General features: G+C 42.2%; 1 protein-coding gene across 4 annotated transcripts in view; it reads right to left on the bottom strand.

The window, feature by feature from the left end:
• unm_hu7910 (un-named hu7910) overlaps window positions 1-24,331 on the bottom strand; it is a 207,288-nt gene that overhangs the window by 29,068 nt on the left and 153,889 nt on the right. For all 4 annotated transcript variants that reach the window (XM_055633993.1, XM_055633995.1, XM_055633996.1 and 1 more), the window contains 3 exons: window positions 16,883-16,921; window positions 3,369-3,454; window positions 326-416 (listed from right to left, as the gene is read on the bottom strand). In XM_055633993.1, coding sequence (XP_055489968.1) covers window positions 326-416; window positions 3,369-3,454; window positions 16,883-16,921 — 216 coding nt within the window. The remainder of the gene's footprint in view (window positions 1-325; window positions 417-3,368; window positions 3,455-16,882; window positions 16,922-24,331) is intronic.

Genomic DNA, 24,331 nt, shown 5'->3' with positions numbered 1-24,331 from the left:
TTGAAAGATATTGAACATAATAATGGATCCTTGGAATTGTACTTCTTGAACAATATTTCACCATTTACAATATTGAACCAAATTTTAAGAAACCTTAGATAAATGATAGCACCACTCTTATCTAGCGCATTAAATATATGCTACGTGTAGTGCTAATGTTGAATTGGGTCACCTGTTCAAAACTGCGGTATGTATTTTATGTGTTTTGGTGATTGGCATACAGAAGCATGTTAATACAGGCCACTGGAAAGAACATCAAATCTTGAAGTAATCTCTCCACAGCAGAGGAAAAAAATGGAATAACATGTTCAATATCCAACTGCACTTGCCTGTGCTTTTCCATATTTAGCTCGGGGACTCTGGGGGTATTTTCTGAGAAGTTCATTAAATGCTTGGAGTGCCTCTTCAGATTTACCCTAAAGGATATAGAAAAAGTTTTAATACTTGGAAATGTTTGTAAATCCTGCAAAAACAAAATCACTACAATTAGTATTTTAAAAAGTAAATTGTATAACAATTCAACTTGAGCTGCTGAAGAAGGCCATTCAACCATCTAAATTAATTTATCTGAAACTCATTTATCCTGTAAATAATTAAAATAATCCATGCAGTATGTCAGTCAGTACCGTATTTCCTGATGTCTGGCGGCTGATTTAATTAATTTGATTATTTGATAGCATCATCATCAAATATTATGAGCTCTCCAATGTGAAAGGCAAAATGAGACAGGGGCATCTGCTACACTCTTCAGCCAGGAATACTAAGTGGTGATCTATCTCTGAATCCTTCTGCGGTCCCATCATGCCAAAAGCCAATCTTCAGCCAATCTGAATCACTCCGTATAAGATCAAGAAACTGGTGAGCATACAAATGCAAGCCAAATCACAGCAACTAATTACTGTCCTATTTGTCTTCTCTCCATGTTAAGCAAGTGATGAAAGAGGTAATTAACAGTGTTACGAGGAGGCACCTATTAACATCCTGTTCAGTAATATTCAGATGAATTTCACCATGACCATTCAGTTCGGAATTTCCATAGGCTTGACCTAAAGTTGTATAAAAAGAAAAATTCCAGAGGTAAAATGAAAGGGACTGTCCTTGACATTAAGGCAGCACTTGACTGAGTGTGGTATCGAGGGTCCTGGGTAAAACTGAAGCTTATGGGGAAACAAGGGGAAAACTTCATACTAGGTGATGTTTTGCTTTGCACAAAGGAAGATAAATGAGATGATTGGAGGATAATCATTTTAATTACTGAACATTACTGTGGGAGTTTTTTAGGCAATCTTCTTAGCTTAACCATCTTCAACTGCTTCATCAATGAATTTCTATCCATCACAAGCAAAGATGTTTACTGACAATGTTCAATTCCATTCGAAACTTCCCCCTAAAAAATCCATATATTACCACATGCAGCAAGAAGCCATGGTCATCAGTTAGGCATGGGCTAATATGATGAGTTTATATTAATTTCCCATATGAGAGTCTGGCATTCAAAAGCATTATTGTCACTGCATTCCCAACTAACAATAACATGGAGGTCACTGTGACCAGAAACTTTTGTGGAGCAGCTACATAAATTCTATGGTGACAGGGAAGCTCAAAGTCTGGGCATTCAGTGATCTGCCCCTTATTTAAAAAAAAAAGATTACTGCAGAAGAAAACCTATCACTATGAATAAAAACAGAAAATGCTGGAGACATTCAACAGATCAAATAACTTTTGTGTTAGCGTTACAGATTCAAGACCCTTCATCAAACTGAAAGAGAGAAAACAAGCTCATTTTCAGTAGCAAAAAAGATGAGTATTTCAGAGAAAATCTCTCCAAAAGGACAGCATCAAATAAATTAACATGGCAGTCAGATTTAAATTAGGCCTCCATGTCTCTAATGTGTTGTTAATAGTAAGGCTGTGGGTCGTGTCCAGCAGGTCAGATTATGCTAATAGATTTTTTTTGTCCTTTCTTTTAATTTTTAGTGTGTTTTAAAAGTTTGTGTAAATGTTCTCCGGTTTGTTTATGTGGGGGGGGAGGGGGAGTAGGTCGGGGAAACTTTTTTTACCTTGCCAGAGATGCGATTACTTTCTTACCTTGCCAGAGATACGATTACTTTCCGGATCGTGTCTCTGGTCGTTCTGCCATCGATGGAGCTGGAGGCCTCCTCAGACTGACCTTGAGCGCCTCCGCGGGGCGTGGACTTAACATCGGAGCCAATCCCTTGCCTAGGATCGCTCCAACCGCGGCCTGCGGACTTTACCAGCGCACACTCGCAGTCTCGGTTAGAGACCATAGATGTTGGGAGCTCCAACAACGCAGGGGTTCGACCAGCCCCGATTCGGTGTTCGATCGCCTGGCGCGGGGGAGCTGACACCCCTTCGATGCAGGAGCTGAATGCCCCGCCGGCTACGGGAGTTAAGATTGTAAACGGAGGGCTCGAGGCCCCCGACCGCGGGGAACAAACAAGGGAAGAGATTGAACTTTTCTTTTTCGCCTTCCATCACAGTGAGGAATGTGGAGGAGTCACTGTGGTGGATGTTTATGTTAAAATGTGTTTTGTGCGTCCTGTTGCTTTTTATTTGTATGACTGATTTGGCAAATGAAATTCCTCGTTTGTTGCAAAAGATACTTGGCTAATAAAGTATTATTGTGATTGTGATTGTGATAAAAATATGCCAAAATGCTGTCTGGTAGAAATGGCCAGTTCTAATGCATAAAGAGAGAAAGAGTGAGTTAATCAAGTTAGAGCATTTGTTATTGAGCCCAGAAGGGTGCAACATGCCCAGATGAAAGAAGCTATTCCTCAAGCTTGTGTTTCAGAGACTTCAGAGTAACAGTGTATATGGACAGCAAGCGGGACATTAGAGCTGATTTTGGCAAATATACTTGAGAAACTAAGGACCATCGGTAGTGACTCTCGGCAGTCTGGTCTGATATTTTATATATTGAAATAGTAGTAAACTCCCAAAAATTAATCCAGAAGCAGGAAAAAGATATACTTTTTTAAAAAGTTATTGCTGCAAGTAGCAAAACCGTGATAAACTCTGGAAGAACCTCATGAAATCTGACAGTAATTGGAACCCAGATGTTCTGGAGTCTAATCATCAATCCTTGGCTCATGATTATTTTCCAAGTTGGTAATGAAAATATTCAATGTTATTCAAATACTAATCAAAGATCATAATTACTGTGCATGATCATCATTTTAAAGAGCTACCGCTTGGAAGGAAATTCCATTAAAATTATGCATTTTAAAGTATTATCACAATTATCACTGAATTCCCTGGTATTCTAAAATCATTGCATGCATCAGCCAAAGTAGAATTACCGTAAATACTGCATCAGGGACAACATACAGAATTTTATAGCTCACCTTTTTGCGCAGTTTTTCAGCAGCATCCAATTCGGTTTTAATGGTCTTATCAAACTTATTCAAGAGTTTTGGTTTCTTCTTCTTAGCTAATGAAAAAAAATATAGATGCAAATATTCCTAAAAAGTAAATAAGTGATACAGCTCCCAAAAGGTTATAGATTTCTATGGAGATCCTACCAATCTCTTATCATAACTTGTGATATTATTTAATAAATTTTATTCTTACTCTCGATATCTGTATGGTTCAGCTTAGATTTGTTTTTTGTCACATGTACAGTGAAAAGCTTTTGTTGCGTGCTAACCAACCAATGCTAACCAACTGTATAAGCTTTCCTCTGGTATTTTCCACACATCTCACCCCAAATTACATTGGGACAATCTTCAGGGAAGTTTAGTGTATGTTCTAGTTTACCACCACAGAGAAAGGGGCCATTTTGCCTGTTATGAATTTGCTGGCTCTTCAAAAGAGATTTCAATTATTTCCACTTGACTTGTCATTTTGCCACAGACTTACAACCAATCGTTCAATAATTTATCCTGTTCTCTTTTAAAAGTTATGATTGAATTGCTTTCAGGGTTTTCATTGAAGACATGCTCCAAGTCAGAGCAACTCACCTTATTTAAAAAAAACTTTATTCACTTGTTCCCCCAATTAGTTTAACTTTGTGCTTCAGGTTATTAACCCACCGCCACTGTAAACAGGGTTTCTTATTTACCCTTCAGTTCGGTTAAGTTTAGTTTAGTTTATTGTCATGTGTCCCGAGGTACAGTGAAAAGCTTGTGTTACAAAACCATTCATGATTTGGAACATCTCTCAAAATCTCACCGCATCTCCTCTGTGCTAAAGGAAATTACCAACTTGTACAATCTTTCCACTTTCTGCATTCCAAATACCATTCCAGAAAGAACATTTCTGCTACTTTCTCTAGGATATAACATGTTTCCTGAAGTGTAATGCCATCAGAGAAACTGGGGCGAGGGAAGAAGCTGACAAACAATTTCAAAAAGTTCAGCATAACTTGCTTGTTATAGTACTACTATATGTCTTAAGATCCCAAGCTTTATATATTGAAAACATTCTCAACTTCATTGATCTTCTTCAAAGATGTGTACTGGAACACATTGTCTTTTTATCCTTGCATTACCTTTAGAAGTTTTATATTTATTTTACTTTTAATTCTTTCTAAAATAATTTATTTCAAAATTATCACTTCATAATGTCCTCCAATAAATTTAATTGCTCATTTATTTCTCCTGAACCACTCATATTGAAGTAACGAACAAGAAAGCACACCAACGCCTCTACTTCCTTAGAAGACTGAGGAAGTTTGGCATGTCCCCTACAACTCTCAGCAACTTCCACAGAAGTTCACAGCTTGGTTTAGGAACAGTAAAGGCAAGAAATTGCAGCAAATTGTGGACGCCGCCCAAACCATCACACAAACCAATGTCCATTGAGTCGATTTATACCTCACGCTGCCTCGGCAAGGCCAGCAGCATAATCAAGGACAAGCGGTACCCTGGCCACTCCCTCTTCTCCCCTCTCCCATCAGGCAAAAGGTATAGAAGTATGAAAACAAACACCTGCAGATTCAGGGACAGTTTCTTTCCAGCCGTTATCCGGCAACTGAATCATCCTATCACAATTAGAGAGCAATGCTGAACTACTGTCTGCCTCTTTGGTGACCCTAGGACTATCCTTGATCGCACTTTGCTGGCTTTACCTTGCACTAAACATCATTTCCATATCATGTATCTATACACAGTAAATGGCTCGATTGTAATCATGTATTGTCTTTCTGCTGACTGGATAGCACGCAACAAAAGCTTTTCACTGTACCTCGGTACACGTGACAATAAACTAAACTGATACACTGATTATTAGTCCATTTCACCAGCCTCTATTTGTCAATTATTTGTTTACCCCCCACAGTTCCAAGTTTAGCATTGGCTATAAACATTTGACTCGAATCTCAGGAAGTTGGAAAATTCTAACTTTCATAACTTGCAACGAAGAAACAATAAAGGCTTCAGTCTAAATATATAATTCTGTCATTCACAATTTAAACATCGACCCCTCAGTATCATTGAGTGAATTGAATTTTTGTTTACATATATGTTCCCTTAGTCCGGTGACAATTTATTGTAACAGGATTTTGCCATTTTTACCAACTTTAAAAATGAGGCATTGACCCAATTTGCATGAAAACCTGCTTTAGTTTCAATGGATAATGAATTACATTTGTGAAGTAGTCATATGATTTTTAATGAAATAAATGGCAGAGGAAGGCATAAAGATCCAAAAAAAATTAAAATGTTCCTTATATGGTGTACACCAACTAGTGTGGCCTGAACCATACTGTGAAATGTAGATGTTCAGTGGGGTGTAAAGAACTGTTTTAACATTTATATATGCAATTAATTATTTAGAAACGTCTAGTCCTGGAACAAATTATGTTGCTAAATACAATTATTGCATTTATGGTGGACTCTTCCATAGCGGTGGGTGTTGATAAGATTTGGAGACCAAATCCTGCATCTCACACATTATTTGAATGCATGAATACAGATGATGAGCCCCAAGTCCCTCTGGATGGCTGTCATATTAATTTCTAGCCAATAATTAAATAATTGTGCAAAATATATTTTTTTAAATCACAGCAGCAATGTACGACATTGGCATGTGCAGTAATTCTCATTTGCTTTGACATGGAAATCAACCGACTGAAAATCAAAGTATTATGGAAATAAAAGTTTAATTTGGTGATGCACAAAATTAGTTTGGTTTTGTATCAAGTGTACTCAAGTAATTGATAAAATTCCACAAGTGGTTAACCGCTTCAGTGCTGGATCTCCAAATTAGCATTTTTTTAATGTAATTGTTTTATAAGGCACACAAAATAATGGATTTTTATATATTCAGTTTGAATTGCAGATATCATATTTAAATACACAATTTAATTGAGAATGATCCACACTCTCTCACTGTGATTTCAATATGATGAGCATTTAAGCTTATCGTGAAAGCCATTTTTGAAATTACAACGCATTGATTGGCAAAACAGGTAGAAATCTATTGGTACCACCAGAATTGCAGAAAATTGAAAATATTACATTCACAGTTACTTGTCCAATGAAGCTTCAGTAAAATTAAAATGATTCTATGATAAAGAAATGCTTCTAAAGCAGGTTGAACTATTGACAGCACAAATGTGCATCTCTTTAACTGAACCCATCAATACTGTGATCGAACTTTATCCTCATATTTTAAATTTCAAGATTAGTTCAAGTTGTCTACAACCTTTCTAGGAATGTCTCTTTCACAGAATGCAAGACACATCTGTCCAGCTAATTACCAACCAATTGGTCTCCTCTTAATCATCAGCAAGGTGGTGTATGGTATGATCTGATTTGACCTTCCATCTACCTCATTGGAGACTTTTGAACTAACTTCCATTGGACTTTATCTTGCACTAAATGTACCCTTTATCTGTGCATTGTGGATGGTTTGATTGTAATTATGTAATTTCTTTAACTGGATAGCAAGCAAACAAGTTTTTCACTGCACTTCCGTACACGTGACGATAATAACCTATACTAAATTAACATCTGCCAAGAATATCATGCTTCTCATTTTTCCTGCAATATAGGAGGCCTTTTGTTTTCCTGGAATCTATTCTTTCTCACACTGCCATAAAATCTCACTGTTTCTCCATCTGCACACCCACATTAAGGTAATTGGGATGTGGGTAAAACCAGACAATCCAAGCAAAATACACACACTTAATGAAAGTACGTGCAAACTCCACAGAGAAAGCAGCTGAGGTCAGGATTGAACTTAGGTTGCTGGAGCTACATGGCAATAGCAGCAAATGCTTGTTGATCAGACTCTGTCATTTATGCCTCTTGATCCCACTGCATGGGTCTTGCACTCTCTTTCTTTTTCCAATAGCGACCATGCCGATACCCAACATTTCTCAGCTCCCATCCATCTGTTTTGCCAAGTTGCTCAATCATGTGATTCCACTCCATCTTGCTTTACGACACTATGATAATATCTACTTGTCTCAGGTTCACATCTGTTCTAAATACTCTTATTGCCAAGAAGAATGTCTCATGTTTATTGTTCGAAGAAGGGTTCTGACCTGAAATATTACGCATCCTTTTTCTCCAGAGATGCTGCCTGTCCCGCTGAATTACTTTTATTGCCCATCTATTTGTAAATTTAGGGGTCCTTAATTATGGGCAGCACGGCTTTATCTCATCTTTCACCATTGAATACTGATCAATTCTGCTTTTTCTCTGCATCTGCTAACCAGCTTGTACCCCTGATGCTAATCTAGCATTCTTCTCAGCAACCTTAACAGCACCAATTCCAACGCCCTAGCAAATGGACAAAGCATATTAGGATCCTTGTGAGTTGGCTTGGACCATTTGTCTAAACTATCCTCACACCAGTAACGAATAACAAACCCAAATTTAGGTAGTTTTGGGGTCTCTTTTACCAACATGCCAGCTGATGGGATCACAACACAATATCTGCTTAACTTTGTGCTTTGGAAGCATTCCAATCAGGTCTGTCATGCTTTGCATAGTGTTGCTTAAAAGAAGGCAGAGGAAGGTGATCAGGATAGAACAGACCAAAATGAATGAACACCACATTACTCAGTCTGAAGAAGGGTCTCGACCCGAAACGTCACCCATTCCTTCGCTCCATAGATGCTGCCTCACCCGCTGAGTTTCTCCAGCTTTTTGTCTACCTTCGATTTTTCCAGCATCTGCAGTTCTTTCTTAAACACCTCATTACTTTCTTTAGTAGAGAGGACAAGTGATGAGCCCATACATTTGCTGCAGGACACGTGAAGATCATGCAGACAATGTCATCAAAACGTGACGGCATCTCTTAACAAGCATTTTGATCTTGGAGACTCTGCTACAGCATGGATTACATATTGGTCTCAGTTGATGAAGTGCAACATTCCTAAAATAATGTTTTTCCTTCTTGTTCTGCTACATTTTCTCACCTCTTTTCACTTCTCACTCTCAGAGGCACTTTCAACTACATTGCAAAGGCACTCTGATGTTTTGATGTGCATAATGAATAGCATAAAAAAGTGGAATTTATCTGGCTTTGCTGTATTATATTCAACCTGATAAAAAAAAGTAATTCATCCTATACCAGGTCTAATCTTGTTAGACAATCTGTATACATGGGATTTCCATGCTGACTTTGTCAAACACAGCAGTCCCAGCTTTTGCTTTCATCTTCCAGTAGAATTCCGGTTATTGAACCTGCTCAGTGCCTTTTAAAAGACCAGAGGATGAGGCAAATCAAAGATCCTTGGAACAAAACTTGCCTTGCATTTCACTCAAAGTACTGATGGAAGAAATGTGCATCTACCATCATCCTATTAAACAGTGGATGTTTTATGGGAAGGATGGTGTGTGAAGAAAGATCAAATCAAATCTTGATCCTCTTTAGTACTGTGAAAGAGTACCAAAGAGACTTAGTCTTTACTTGGTTAAATGTAATTTGTTTATCCTTGTTGAAGAGCAACATTTTCATTGGTAAGTCCATAGGAATGCAAAATTTTTAAGGGCAAATGGCAGAGGTTACTTTTGGATATCACATCATAATATAACAATATTATGTTCACATATTATGTTGTGCTGCTGTAAATAAGAATTGAATTGTTCAGTCTGGGACATAAGACAATGAAACACTCTAGACCTTCTTGACTCTTGAAATAGACAAAGATATGGGTAACTGGCTAATATCACCCTCAGCATCTGATGATGGTCAGAATCCAGAAATCAAACACATGGAAAATTTGATGTTTGGACACACTGAGCTCAGGGTGTTGCAAACCACCATTTCCCTTGGGTACTACAGTCACAACAGGCAACAGCGCTATCATTTATATTTTAACCACACCTGCTGTTAATTAAGCTGTAAAATAATAGCATCGGGTGCACCAGTCATTAAGGCCACTTAGCTGCCATTTTCACACTGTAAGGATCCAAAACAACACAGCTGTAAAACTTTCAAAGACAAAACAAACAAAGAGGCAGGATGTGTAGTTCTCTATTCTCCATATAATATTTGTGAAAATCACAGCACCTTGTTCAAATACTAATGTGCAATAATATTTAAAAGGCAATAATAGCAAGTCTTGCATGTACTTGATCTTTAAAAATCCCGTTCATCTTTCACCCCTGGCCAATCTAGATCCATCAACGTCAGCCTCGAAGATATTCACAGACTTGTCTTCCATTGCCCTATGAGGAACATAGTTTCAAAGACCACATCCCTCAGAGAAAAAAATATTGCCATATCAATCTTAGCCCCTCAGGTCTATATTTGCCCAGAGATTAGATTTTTTAAAATAAACTTTTAGGAAGTAAAGGAGATGATGTTTGAGCTAGAGCACACGGCCTAAACAGCTGCAGAAATCACAGTCAGAGGTAAAGTGAAATGAGGATAACAAAGGGTCACAAGGAAAATACAAGGCTAAAGTGGATGCAGAGAAAGGAACTGACAACACCGCTGATGTGTTTAAATAAAATGATGAGATTTTTAATTTGAGATGCTGGGGGAAAAATAAAATCACACACCAATTTAGGAAATGTGGACAGAATATGAGCCCCGAGTTTTGCGAGAGCTAAGTTTGTTCAAGACAACCAGGCTAAATAGGCATGTGTCTGGACTACGCAGTTGCAGCATGGGACCCATACACAAATAACAACATTTCTTCCATCGAACGTGTCCAAAGACAGGCAGCTCGATTTGTTACTAATACCTATGAGAGAGAAGCGAGTGTTACCAAACATCTGAATTCACTGGGATGGAACCCTCTCCAAGACAGCATGCGAAAGGGACCTTCCTACGGGTGCTGCAAGGGCGACCTGTGGGAGTCACGGCAAAGAAAAACGTACGGGCAGCCCATCAGTGGCAGTGGCACATGGGAAGGGGCCACTCCATGATGCGACGTTGGGATGGGAGACAGGGCGCCGACTCTCTCCCGCAAGCGGAAATACCAAGGTGGGGGCGCTGCAAGCTAGCAGCCCTGCCAGCAGTGTGTCGGTTTTTCCTACTTTTTTTTCTACTTTTTTTGTTTTTTTTTAGTGTGTTTAAATGTGTGTTTTTGATGTTCCTCTGTGTGTCTTGTGTGGGGGGTGGTGTGGAGGGGTAAGGGAGAAACCGCTTTGGTCGCCTCCTCCACGGAGAGTGGACTTTTCCCACGTCACCTCTCACGTGGCCAAACAGCAAGGATCGGTGCGGCCTTTCCCGGAGACGTGCCCGGGGCTTCAGTAGTGGGCACAGCGTGGACTTTCGTCGCGGAGCGGGCGAGCCCTTGCTGGGGGTTGCTGGAGGTCGCACCAGCTAGCGCGGTGTCTGCAGCCTGGGATCCTGAGAGGAGAAGAGCTCCCACCGCCGGCCCGCGGCCAACTTCTACTGCGGGAACTTATCATCAGGAGCGGGGTCTGTTTTTGTGTGTTCTTTTTCATTGTACCGCTGCTGGCAAATTCATTTCACTTGCACTTTATGTGCAAGTGCTGAATAAAACTGAGTGATTGATTGATCAGCTCCGTTGACGGGGGTTCCTGGGACCCATCAGCAGCAGGAACAAACTCCCCGGGGACGGTGAGGGGAGCACCATACGCCAACTCCGCTGAGGATGATGACAGATCCTCCTTGGTGGCCGTCCGAATCCCCAACAGCAACTCGTCCATCCACCCAGGGACCGTGAGCCTTCAGGGCGGCTTTCAGACAGTGGTGGAACCGCTCCACCAACCCATTTGACTGGGGATGGTACGCTGTCGCGCGGTGGAGCTGCGTCCCCAACAGGCGGGCCATGGCAGACCACAGTTCAGACATGAACTGGGCGCCCCGGTCGGACGTGATCTGAAGTGGAACCCCAAAGTGGGCAATCCAAGTTGCCACGAGCGCACGAGCGCACGACTGAGTTGAAGTGTCCGTGAGCGGGATGGCCTCTGGCCACCGCGTAAAACGGTCCACCACCGTAAGCAGGTGTGGAACACCCTGGGACGGAGGCAGCGGCCCCACGATGTCCACATGTAGGCACTGTAAAGTGTTGAACGGGCATGTCGATGCACCTTTAATGTCTGGCACGGGATGCACGCCCAGGCCCAACGAGCGACCTGCTTCCGAAGTCAGTGCCACATAAACCTTGCGGCCACCATAGCGACCGTGGCCCGGATGGATGGGTGGGCCAGCCCATGGATCACCTCAAACACTCGACGGCGCCAGGCCACCGGAACGATAGGGCTCGGCTGACCCGTGGATACGTCACAGAGAATGGAACCAGAGGGACCCAACGGCACGTCCTCAAGCACCAAGCCTGAGACCAAGAGAGAGCTAGATAGGGCTCTTAAAAATAGTGGAGTCAGGGGATATGGGGAGAAGGCAGGAACGGGGTACTGATTTGGGATGATCAGCCATGATCACATTGAATGGCGGTGCTGGTTCGAAGGGCCAAATGGCCTACTCCTGCACCAATTGTCTATTGTCTAAGCCAGAGATCGCGGTGCGGTACGCCGGCATTTCATCGTCCGACAGCTGGGCCGCCGCCAAGGCGGAGTAATCTATCCCCGAGGTCGAGTTAAGCACGGCTGCAATTTCCGGATGGGACAAAACATCTGCCACGAGGTTGCATTTCCCGGTGATGTGTCGGACGTCCGTTGTATACTCCGAAATAGCCGCCAGCTAGTGCTGCTGACTAGCGGACCAAGGATCCGAAACCTTCACCAAAGCAAACGCGAGGAGCTTGTGGTCCGTGAAGGCTACTAATGAATGGCCCTCGAGGAAGTACCGGAAGTGCCGCACTGCGAGGTGTAAGGCGAGCAACTCCCGGTCGAAAGTGCTGTAGTGCTGTAGTGCTGCTCCGCAGCGTTCAAGTGATGGCTAAAGAAGGCGAGAGGCCGCCAACGGCCGTTAACCGACTGTTCCAAAACGCCACCAACCGCAGAGTCCGAGGCATCCACGGTAAGCCTCCTTCAAACGCCGCCACGGCGACAGCGTCCCACTGTATCTCCCGTTGCTTGTCCGTCAGCAATTGGAAAATTGACCGCAAAAGTTTGGCAGCCACCGGAACGAACCGGTGGAAGAATGTGACCATCCCTACAAACTCCCGGAAGCCACGTAACGTAGCAGGCCGCGGGAACTGGCGGATTACCTCAACCCTGTCCGGCAGAGGCACTGCTCCATGCCGTGTCACCCGATGCCCAGGAAGTTGCCCCGAAGGCTGAATTGGCACTTGCCCGGGTTAATTACGATGCCATGGTCACTGAGGAGCTGGAAGAGTAGACGCATGCGGGCGCAGTGTTCCTCTCGCAGGCGACTTGCCATGAAGATGTCGTCCAAGAGAACAAACAGGAAGTTGAGCCCGCGAACCACGGTGTCCATCAGGCACTGAAAAGCCTGCGCTGCGTTCTTAAGGCCGAAGGGCATCCGCAGGAACTCGAACAATCCAAACGGGGCAATAATTACCGTTTTGGGGACCTTACGGTCGCACGGGGATCTGGTGATATCCCCGGACTAGGTCGATCTTGGAGAAGAACCTAGCCCCGGCCAGATGGGCTGAGAAGTATTTGGGGAATAGTGTAATGGTCAGTGGTCGTGGCCTCGTTAAGGTGGCAGTAGTCCCCGCACGGCCTCCAGCCGCCGGACACCTTCGGCACCATGTGCAGCGGGGAGGCCCATGGGCTGTTGGAGCGACGAACGATGCCCATGGCCTCCATACTCAGAAACTCCGCCTTTGCTACGGGGAGCTTGTCAGTAGCGAGCCTGTGGGCGCGGGCGCGGAGTGGTGGACCCGATGTCAGAATATGGTGCATGACCTCAGGCTGACTGAGCCAAATTTGGGGGTGACAATGTCCACAAACTAAGCCTGTACCTGGGCGTAGACATTGTCCACCGTTGCTACGGGGTTGCTGACTGGCGCGGTGGACGCAGTAGAGCGCAAGATCTTCTCAAAAGTTGACGCGTGGACGAGACGTTGGCCCCTCACGTCCACGAGGAGCGACTGCGCCCGCAAGGAATCTGCTGAAATTGACAGGAACCGTTCGGACGCCATATGTGTGGATTGAACTGCCATTCGCATCAGTTAACGGGGGGAGCCCCTCTTACCAACACGAAGATCGAGTCCAGATGAGGGCAATAGGCTGACCTCTGCCCCGGTGTCCACCAAGTACCTGAGCCCTGTGCGCCGATCCCAGACATACAGTCGATGGATCCTGCCGGGCCACCGCTGTGACTATTTGCGGCCGGCACTGTCGTTTCCTGGAAATTAACATGGCTGGCGGTTTTGGCGGGCTGATGAACCCCATCGCTGGTGGTAAAAACACCACATTCTTCTCCTTGGATCTCCTGGGTCCTGCTCAGCCATCCTCCTCTCCTGTGCCACGTGTCTGGTTTGTGGCTCAGCCATCCTCCTCTCCTGTGTCACTTATCTTGTCTGTGGCTCCTGTGGGCGTGGCCCTATTGTGGGCGTGGTCCTGGGTCTCTGGGCCTGCCAGGGCGCTGCATCGATCTGGTCTAGCGATTCAGGGAACTCCAGCAGTTCCAGGTATTCCAGCGCACCCACCTGCTGCTGGTCAGAAATCCACAGCTCATCAGCGTGGGCCGCTAGCCGGATGGGATCTTCAAAGTTCTCCCCCGCGAGCTGCGGGCGGATGTGTCGCAGCAACTGCTGCCGGTAGGTAAATTCAAAGAGTGGGCAGGGCAGGTGGTCGCCCATGAGCATCTCGCTCATGAGGGCCGAGGGCATCCAGTCGCTAAGCCCCCCCATGTTAAGGACCTGACAGGCGCGCTGCATTCGGCTCGGCCCGTAGATCCGGAGCAGCAGCTCCTTGAGGCCTGTGTACTTACCCACCCCCGCGGATTATCCAGTTAAGGAATGACCCGACCGGTTGTCTGCTGGTCAAGGGCGCTTACCACATAGTGATAGCGAGTCTCGTCGGGAGGGTCTAAAATGTAGGCAGCTTCAGGGAGACCGCGTTGAGTTCGGCCATGTCGGCCACGTAGACGGCAGCAGCAGAATGCGTTTTTTTTCAAATTTCCCTTCCAGGATTGCACTCCTGGGCGTCGGGGGTCACCAGTGTAGCGGGGACTCGCAGGAGTCCAACCAGAAACTAGTCGGACACGAGTTGTGTGCACTAGACGTGTTTATTCTCACCAATGCAGCTTCCTACTGCTCGGAGGACACGGATGTTGCCCGGCCTTAAATACCAACCCAAGTACCGACCCTGTGACTAGCGCCTCCCACACCAAGAAGCTGCCCTCTAGAGCCGATGGTTCGTTGTGCTCTTGGGTTGCCACCAGATGCCGCCACAAATAAATCATTTGATGATATGAAGTTAGCGATGGGGACAGTAGATAATGGTGTAATTCTTCCCAAAATAATTCATGCTTAAGGAGGTAGTGGCAGGAGATTTTATACATATATTGTAAGTAGTTGAGGTTCAATAGTGAGCCCCGTGACACTGTATATATATATATATATATCCATACATTAATTATATGTGATTATATAATTACATATAAAACTATGCATATATAAATAGAACTTAGTTAGATCAATGGATTGAATGTATTGTTGCCACATTTGTCTCTCTCCTATTTCTTATGCTCCTATAATCTCATGGAAACTATCAGATAGGCCAAGAGGCAGAGAAGGTAATAGAAAAGGGAGCACAGCTGCCATTGTGAATTACAGGTATACATGTGGAAGTAGATCCCATGTATCAGAATGATACTGCCAATATAAATGTAAAAGAGTCTGGCCTCTGGATCATGGGAAAGATTCTGGAGGCGAATAAACTGAACAATTCCAATCAGCTTGATAAGAGTGGACTAATAATGCACCATTATCATAATCAAAGAGTATGTCTCATGTTGATGAACTTCTCTAAATTTTCATCATATCCATTTTCATTACAACATTTTAATGTGTCTACATAATGCAATTTACAATGCAGAGATCAACTCTGTTTTCCATACATTATATGATACATGAGACATTCTTGTTCATGAGAAATAACTGACAGATGTATTTAATATAGTGCACCCCATCTCCAGAACATTCACCCCGTGCTCTCCTCGATTAATGCCTATTGGATTTCTAGATAAAAGCTGTTGGAAGCATGTAGCCCATGGTAATCCTCTCACAAACATGCAATATAGAGTAATGTAATTCCCATTAATCATTCAAAAAATGATTTTCACTTTAAACTATCTTACACATCTAACCCAAAATGAGCCTCAATTATATGTTAATTTGTAGTGCCATCTAGTGTAGAAACATTACAAGTTTTGCATCTCTCATAACCCCAAGGTTTTCTTTCTCAATAAAATAAAGTTTACCACCACAAAAATGTTACAAAATTGAAACGGTCAATAATTGAATTAGAAGCCTACATCTGTGCAATTAAAAAAAAAATAAAAAAGCGATTGCATAAGTTATCTGAAGGTATATATATTTTCTCTGCACTTCAGTTGAAAGCAATCAATCCACTTAATATTTTCATGTGTCTGTAGAAATTACCACAAATAGGCCATTTGCCCCATCTAATCACTGTTGCCATTTATCTTCCATGCAAGCAATTAGTTCACTCAGTCTGTATCTGCCTTTTCAATCTAAACTTGAGCATTAACATTTCATCGACCTAAAGTACTATTCAGTATTAAATTCCATTTCCTTCCAATTCCATATAAAGATTCTTGTTTCCTTTTTTATCAAAATCACCTTTACCCCCGTGGGTCCCGATACTAAGTCTCCCGTATCATGAAACTGCCAGTTTCTAACTCAACCACATCATTATCCAATACTGCCCTGGTGTCTATAGTGTTTTTCAAGAATACAAATACAAAGTATCCCTCAAATTCACTAAAATAGATTTATTTTGTTTAGAATAAGTTGAACTAAACCAAGGTAGATCTACTGTTTTCATTTATTTGATTGTATATTCATCAGCTAAAATCAGCATTTTAGAGTTTCCAAAATAGTAAAATTCAAGCAACATTATTTGATACAGGAACATATTTCCAATGTTTAAGGAGGACTTTAACAATCATGAAAGTTGTCAGGTTCAGTTCTAAACATATTGTAACTGGCATTGAATTACACATTGCATTTCCTCAGCACATTTTCATTTTCAGCAGGAATGAATGGAATTGTTACAGCTCCTACAATGAACTGCAGGGAGCAGCAAGCAGCTAGAAAACCTTAGTAATACTTAATTGTGCCTTAGTTCTCTTTATTCATCACTTCTTACCAATGTTAAAATGTATGTGACCCAGTTAAAATGTGGAGAACTTCACTCAGCCCACCCTAATAAATTTAAATGGTCAATCATTACTGGGATTGCAACTCTGGTCAATTACATGACAATGCACACAAATAAGATGCTCATTTTCAATATGCTAAGTAATATTTACAAAATCAACTGATTCAATTGTTTCTACTGATATAAATACATAACATATAGCTTACCTTTTTCTTCCTTCTTCATTTCAGAGTCAGATCTTTTTTCTGGAAGATTACAAAAATAATTTCATTGATTAAGTGAAGTGGCTAAAAAGCTTCATGAACATAGATTGCTGTATAAATGTTCTTTTCCTTAAATGTATAAAAACAATCAAGGCAGCATTTCAAGTACCAACTTTTAGAATTAAGAACCAATGAGATGTATGGCATGCATGACAATGGGTTTACTTTTCAATAAAGGAGTAGGGTTAACACAATTGTACAAAGCAGGCTTCTCCCTTTTGTAGGTATTACATGCTCACCAAAGTCAGTAATGCAGCCCACCATTTCAGCACCAACTATCCAGCACCCATTTACACATAGCCCATTTTATTCACCATCAGTTTACTTAAATTTTACCACTCACCTACACAACAGATGTAATTTACCAAATAACTTGCATACCTTAGGGATGGGGGAGCACTCAGTGAAAACTAAAATGTTCACAGGGACAAACGCAAACTTCACAGACAGCACCGGGTCACGATTTAACCCAGGTCACTGAAGCTGTGAAGCAGAAGCTCTTTTAGATGCACTACTGAAACTAGATTACACCATATTTACTAGTAATGACCAAAATGAAGGAAGGATAATGCTTCCTGAGGTTTAGCATATAAGCTTCCTGAGGTTTGGCATACAAGGGTTATTGAGTGCATCGTTTCCTTGCCATTCCCAAAAAGAGCAGCGATGGTTCAGGAGTCTGGGTGGCACAAGGTTTGCATTCACACACGTTTTCTGTCCCACAACATCCAAGTAATTGTGAAACTGGATAACCATGACATAGGTAACAACAAATAATTAACATAGTAATCACTTAACAAAATAAGCTTAATTTTTTTATTTGAGTACTGATTGACTAAATGACACCCTCGCGCCTTTACAGCATTACAATAAATCAACCACAACACCACGAGAACCAAGATCCTTGGATGTCTAAATTTGTTGCTCAGGTATAAGATTTGCTTATTCAATGAAGTTTTAACAATGATCTTTCCCAAAGTTTTTAAAAGGTAAATGTCAGCATTATATAAAAAAACAATTTTGCAAACAAGGCATTGTAGAAATCTGTTGAAAGAGGTACGTTCCTGAAGCAAAAGTTTCACACCCTTTTTTTTGCTGTGGACTACTTCACGAGAGATTGGTTTTCATCTTCCCCCTCCTACATTCATATTTAATGATATGTTTTCTAGGTGCTTCCCACTTCTTAATTTACACCGTACCATCTTCAACCCATCCCAATAGTTTGAAAGCCCAGGCTTATATTGGTTTCTTTATTGCAGGCAGCAATAAAGCCAAACTTCCATTCTTGGCTGTAGCCAAAAATGCTGAAGGAAGTCAACAGGTCAGGTATAATTTGTGGAGGCAAACGTACGGTCAAGGTTTCTGATCGAAACACTGTGCTGGGACCAGCGTCACCTTGACCTAAGTGTCCTCATGCAGAGTTGCAACCTTAAACATTAATCACCCCTTTATCTCTACAGCTGCTGTTAAACACACTTCCTTCGTCCAGCAGTTTGTTTTTTTTTGCTCTAGATTCCAGCATGTGCAGGTATTACCATTCCTAATTCTTTTTTCCAAATCAGTGAAACGTTAAAATATGTAGCTTTTGCTTTATGGTCAGAGCATAACCGCTGTATCTACATGAAAAAAACTACAACTCACAGAGGTAATTCTAGAACATTTTATTGTTAAAAAGTGACATATCCAAAGAAACATTACATTGAATAGATTTGCACCTACACTTTAGGTAACAGACTAAAAATTATACCAATTGCAAATGCCAAGTATTTCTTTATGCTAGCGCGATTTTTGGCAACAAATTACAACAGCTAGCTTAAAGTCAGTTAGTGCCCATGTAAACTTTTGACTATCAAGTCATTTTTAAGAGAACCAAGTTCCTTGGCCAACATGAAAATACAATAGGATATTAAAAACAACTTTGCTAATGAAGCAATCAGCAATGTTTTGCATTTAAATCTTTTATTACTTGCCACCGCTTCTTAACAAATATCCTACTCTTGCACCAATTATGGCTTTTTAAAATTTAATACATTTCCTTTAATAAAAAATAAGTACCATACACCATTAAGTATTGTCCATTTTCAGCCATAAGGCTAACTAAATAACATATATAGAAAAAACAACATAACACAACTAGCTGGTAAGTTTTATTGCTAAACCTGACCAATTTTCATAATATGAAATTTAGTCAAAAAAGTCCATAATATTTCTAAAAAGTGTTACAGTTGAAATCTCCCTGCCATTTGCAACCACATTTCACAGATACAGTACTAAATCAACTAGTCTGATTAAATACTCTTCGCACTGAAGCCCTGCAAGGATAACTTTGTCTTTCCAAACAATAGCTGGAAGCAACACTCAAGCCAAATGTGCCCTCAAATATAAAAAAATCAATTCCAATCATTTCCTACAAAAGTTAAAACCTCTCCTGTCAAATGGTTGCAATTTGTTCAAATAGCGTTTTCAAATTTTACTACATTATAGTCACCGCAGTCCACTCCAATAGTTTATTAAAATAATTCACATTTATAGATTGCTCTTTCATTTTAATGTATATATTATCTTTGTGTAACAATTCCACATTAGTATAAGAGCAGACTTTGTTTGAGACAATACAGACTGATTGGTAACAAATCTCACTGAATATCAACCACTCCCAATATTAGTATCACATGATTGAGTTGACACAGCCAGAATCTTTGTAAAATAGAATTTATAAAAGCACCCAACTACAAAAAAATTGTTAATTTCTTAAAAAAAACACACGTACATACAACTCAAAAATACCATGTACTGTCTGAAAAATATTCCACATATCCTTAGTGTGTTCCATCACATTATCTTCCGTCAAAGATCTCACACTAATAGTGGCTGTTTTAAGAACAAAAATAAAATTAAGTGGAATGTAGAGTGGCCTGGTCCAAATGATTTTGAAGTCTTTGTGATGAGTTAAAGATCTGCAAAACAACACAAATTGTTAATTACAAGTCCTGACAGTCAGTGGTAGAACTGGCTGATAATTATAATTCATCTGCACCTTTAGGTAATTCTTCATTTTGTTGTGAATTCTGCAAAACGCTTTGTAGTCTTAAATTCTCAGTGATCAATTTCTCTTGCGCTTTATTATTGAAAATTACTGCACAATTTTTCTCTTCAAATGTACACAATATCTACAGATACCCTATTTAGTGCTGCCTTGCAGTGTACTAATCCAATTCAGAAATCTTGGTAACTTGAGTCCAGACGCTAACAAGTACTTCAAAAGAGACCCATTCAGACTGCATGTTGCTGTGCGAGGAACATGGCACTGACAGCTATGAAACGATGATCTTATCCTTGCAGAGCTTGGATGTTAAGTGAATGACCAAGGCAATGTGCAATGTTTGCCTCAATAAGTTCAACTATGGTCCCTAGTTGTTGAGCTTGTTAACGTATGGAAGTATCAAGGCTGGGGAGAGCTATGCAGCCAAGAAAAGAGGTAGACAGAAAATTCCATACCAGGTAATGGGAGATCAAAGAGGCTGTACGAGGCCAGAATCTGACACGATATGAAGCAGCCACTGCCAGTCATCATCAATACCAAGTTCTTAATATAATTTGGTGGCTTATCCATACCAGGCCATGTGATGATGAATCAGCAGGGGCATGCAGGTATGGTTAAGCCACCAAAGTAATGTGCAGTGGCACCTACTGGGGCTGGTGTTGGAAGGGACATGGTTTGCGATGTGGTCACTCAGCCCTCAGATGTGAGGCTCAAGGCTGCAAGTTTGGAACGTTTGGTATTGATGATCAATCAGCCTTTTGCACTTGCTCTGCCATTTCACTGTAGCAATTGGTACATGTGACAAATAAATGTATCTTGTATCATTCCAGAAGATTACAAACGATCTTTTAACTCAGCTCTATCACATATCCTTTGACTCTCTTATCATTTAGCTTTTTTAAAAATTTTTAAGATGCTTACAAGTAGACTTCAGCCATAAAGGATCTCAACAAATCTTCACAGTTAACTGAAGTCTTTTACCTGATTGACCACTCCCCTGCACTAACTCTGGTAAAAAAAAAAGACAAAAAAAATGCTGGAATTATTTAGTGTTAGGCAGCATCTGTGGAGAACATGGATAGGTGACATTTCTGTTCCGGGTCCTTCCATCTCAAGAAGGGTCGCGACTCAAAATGTCATCTAACCACATTCTCAGGTAGCTGCCTGATCCACTGTGTTACTCCAGCACTTTGTGTCTTTTTTTTTGCAAATCAGCATCTGCAGCTCCTTGTGTCTCTCTCATAATTATGGTGAAGACTGATGCTAATGAACATTTATGAACATTTCAAGCTGAAAGGATTCATATGGACACATTAAACATAACTTTGTTTTTAATCGATAAATTTACATTTTTGTTTGGATATGATTTTTAAATACTCATGATACACAACAAAGCACAATTCTATGACAGTTACACAGTTGCTTCCTCACAGCTACAGCAGCACTTGGGAGGTAAATATTTGGTTTCACTCTTGCTGCAGTCCTCAATCTATGCTCATATTTTATCAAAGCATTCTCTGAATATAGCAGTAACACATCTAAATATTTTATGAGGTGATGTCTTAATGCCCAGGTAATCCTACAGTACTAAATGCAATGAAAAGTAAATCTGCCATTATGCACTAATCTCTCCTTTGTATCCTATAATATTCCCTTGTCAGATATCCACTATGCATTTGATGATAGATCTGAAATTGTGCCAGGTGTATGTGCAGTATAATGACAAACACCATGGATAAAAATACTGAAAATATACATAAAAGTAACTGATTGCTCACGGAACTACAGTTAAACTTTTAATGATGTTAGAAATTAACAAGGAGGTGAGGCACATCTTTCCATTCCCCACCCTGAACCACTTTCCATAGATTCTAATCCATCCACAACTTTTTGGTTCTGTTTATTCAACCCACCCCTGGCACTTTTCAGAAGAACTGCAGGAGATGCAACATCTGTCCCTATACCACTTCCCTCACATCCATCCAGTCCAGACCATAACAGTCCTTCCGGGTGAGACAGAGGTTCGTATGCACCTCTTCCAACCTACTGCATTCAGTGTTCCTGATGACCACCATTATATGGCCAACCGTTTTGCATCAATTGTGTCTGTTCATCATAGACTGCCAGTAGCTAACCATTTAATGTTTCCGTAAGGAAACCCCATTCTATTTCACATTAATGTCAATTTTCATGTTTATTGTTCTATGGCGTCAAAACAAAAAAATGTTCTTCTCAGGACTGAGGGAGAATACCAGAGCAACATTAACTAAAGTGGAATTATATTTAAAGAGGGATACTAAGTAGAGAGCAAGTATTAAGTTATGAAGTACAGTGCAGAAAATCCCTGTGTTACGGCCGTTCAGGTAACAAAGATTTGTCCTTAAAGAATTAACAAATTATTCCACAAAAATTTGGGACATGAAACAAAATTCTCTCTTACGATATTTTGAGTAGTTAACTCAAAAAAGTAAGTAAGGACCAAATGGGACCCGTTGGGTGCCGTTCCCCCAACTTGTTCAATTTTTAAATTGTACAAGACCAAATGGGACCCGTTGGGTGCCGTTCCTTCAACGGGTTGCAGGGGGCGTGGCCTGCAGCATCGGGAACACATTAATCATCCCACACACACACACACAAACCACCCCCGCTTGATAATAAATTAATATTATTCATTCACTCTTTTTACCAAATCCCCACCCTATCCACTCAAGCATAGCCCCCAACTTGCAGGCGTGTCCAGAGAGGGAGAGGGAGGGGAGGGAGGAGGGGAGGGTAGAGAGAGAGGGCAGAGAGAGAGGGGGCTGAGACAGAGAGGGGCAGAGACAGAGGGGCAGACAGAGAGAGAGGAGGGGGGTGGAGTGGAGGGAGAGGGTGGGAGGGAGAAGGGGAAGAGAGGAGGGAGAGAAGAGGGGGTGGAGAGGGTGGGAATAAGAGGCAGGGGAGGGGGGATGGAGGAGAGGGGGGGGGGAGAGAGAGGGAGAGAAAGGGGGGGAGGGGGAGAGGGGGGGAAGGGGGGAGAGAGAGGAGGAGAGAGGAAGGGGGGAGAAGCCGGCAGGGGGAGTGCAAGGGGAGAGAGGGGAGGGGGAGGGGGGAGAGGAGGAGGAGGGAGAGGGTGAGGGGGGGAGAGGAGAGGAGGAGGGGGAGAGGAGGAGGGGGGGGGAGGAGGAGGAGGAGGGGGGAGAGGAGGAGGAGGGGGGGAGAGGAGGAGGAGGAGGGGGGGGGAGGAGAGGGGGGGAGGAGGGGGGGGAGGAGGAGAGGGGGGGGGAGGAGGAGGAGGGGGGGGGGGGGGAGGAGGAGGGGGGGGAGAGGAGGAGGGGGGGGGGAGGGGGGAGGAGGAGGGGGGGGGGGAGAGGAGGGGGGGGAGAGAGGAGGATGAGGGGAGAAGAAGAGGGGAGTGGGGCGTGTGGCCGGGCAGCGGCAGTCAACCAAAGGTCTGCGAGTTAGGCGGCTTCAATCCAGAGCCCAACTTCTTTCTGCGTCTTTTGAATAACGGGGAGGAGGGAGTGGTTGAGGAGGTGACGCCCCTTAAGGCCAGGAGTACAAGCTGACGAGTGTGCCAGTGCCTCGTGACTGAGGTCAAGTAACCTTCTAGAAGTTTCTGTTAGTTATTTATCCACGGAAAAAATGTCTACCGGAATATGTAAAAATGTTACCGTTACCGCGGTATTTTTTCCACGAAGATGTGATTATACACAAACAAATAAACACACACATCCGAGATCAGACTTTTAATAGGTATACGATGCGCAAATCTGCAGCAGAAACATGATGACTTCTCAGAGGAAAAAAAGTTTCCTTTAGCTCAAGTAACTATTCCATGTTTGTTATCATGTCAACCCGACTAGCTACTTCCCTTTCGTTGCCCTTCTACACATTTCCATTTCAGACAAAATGTGGACAGATGAGTGTCATTATATCCATATGCAATAAGATTTACTTTACTGAACAAGCCAGTTTCCCCACAACATCTTGGCCCCTTCACCCTGATCCATTGATCAAGAAAGCACATTGGCATATTTACTGTCTCATGCGTCAGAGAAGATTCAGCATGTCCACAAGGATTCTCTGATAGACTCGGCTACTGGATAGACTCGGCTTGTACTCGCTAGAATTTAGAAGATTGAGGGGGGACCTTATAGAAACTTACAAAATTCTTAAGGGGTTGGACAGGCTTTATGCAGGAAGATTGTTCCCGATGTTGGGGAAGTTCAGAACAAGGGGTCACAGTTTAAGGATAAGGGGGAAGTCTTTTAGGACCGAGATGAGAAAAACTTTTTTCACACAGAGAGTGGTGAATCTCTGGAATTCTCTGCCACAGAGGGTAGTTGAAGCCAGTTCATTGGCTATAATTA

Source organism: Leucoraja erinacea, chromosome 4 (genome assembly GCF_028641065.1).
Source record: "Leucoraja erinacea ecotype New England chromosome 4, Leri_hhj_1, whole genome shotgun sequence".
Lineage (NCBI taxonomy): Eukaryota > Metazoa > Chordata > Chondrichthyes > Rajiformes > Rajidae > Leucoraja > Leucoraja erinaceus.
This window is presented reverse-complemented; position numbering and strand designations above follow the sequence as displayed.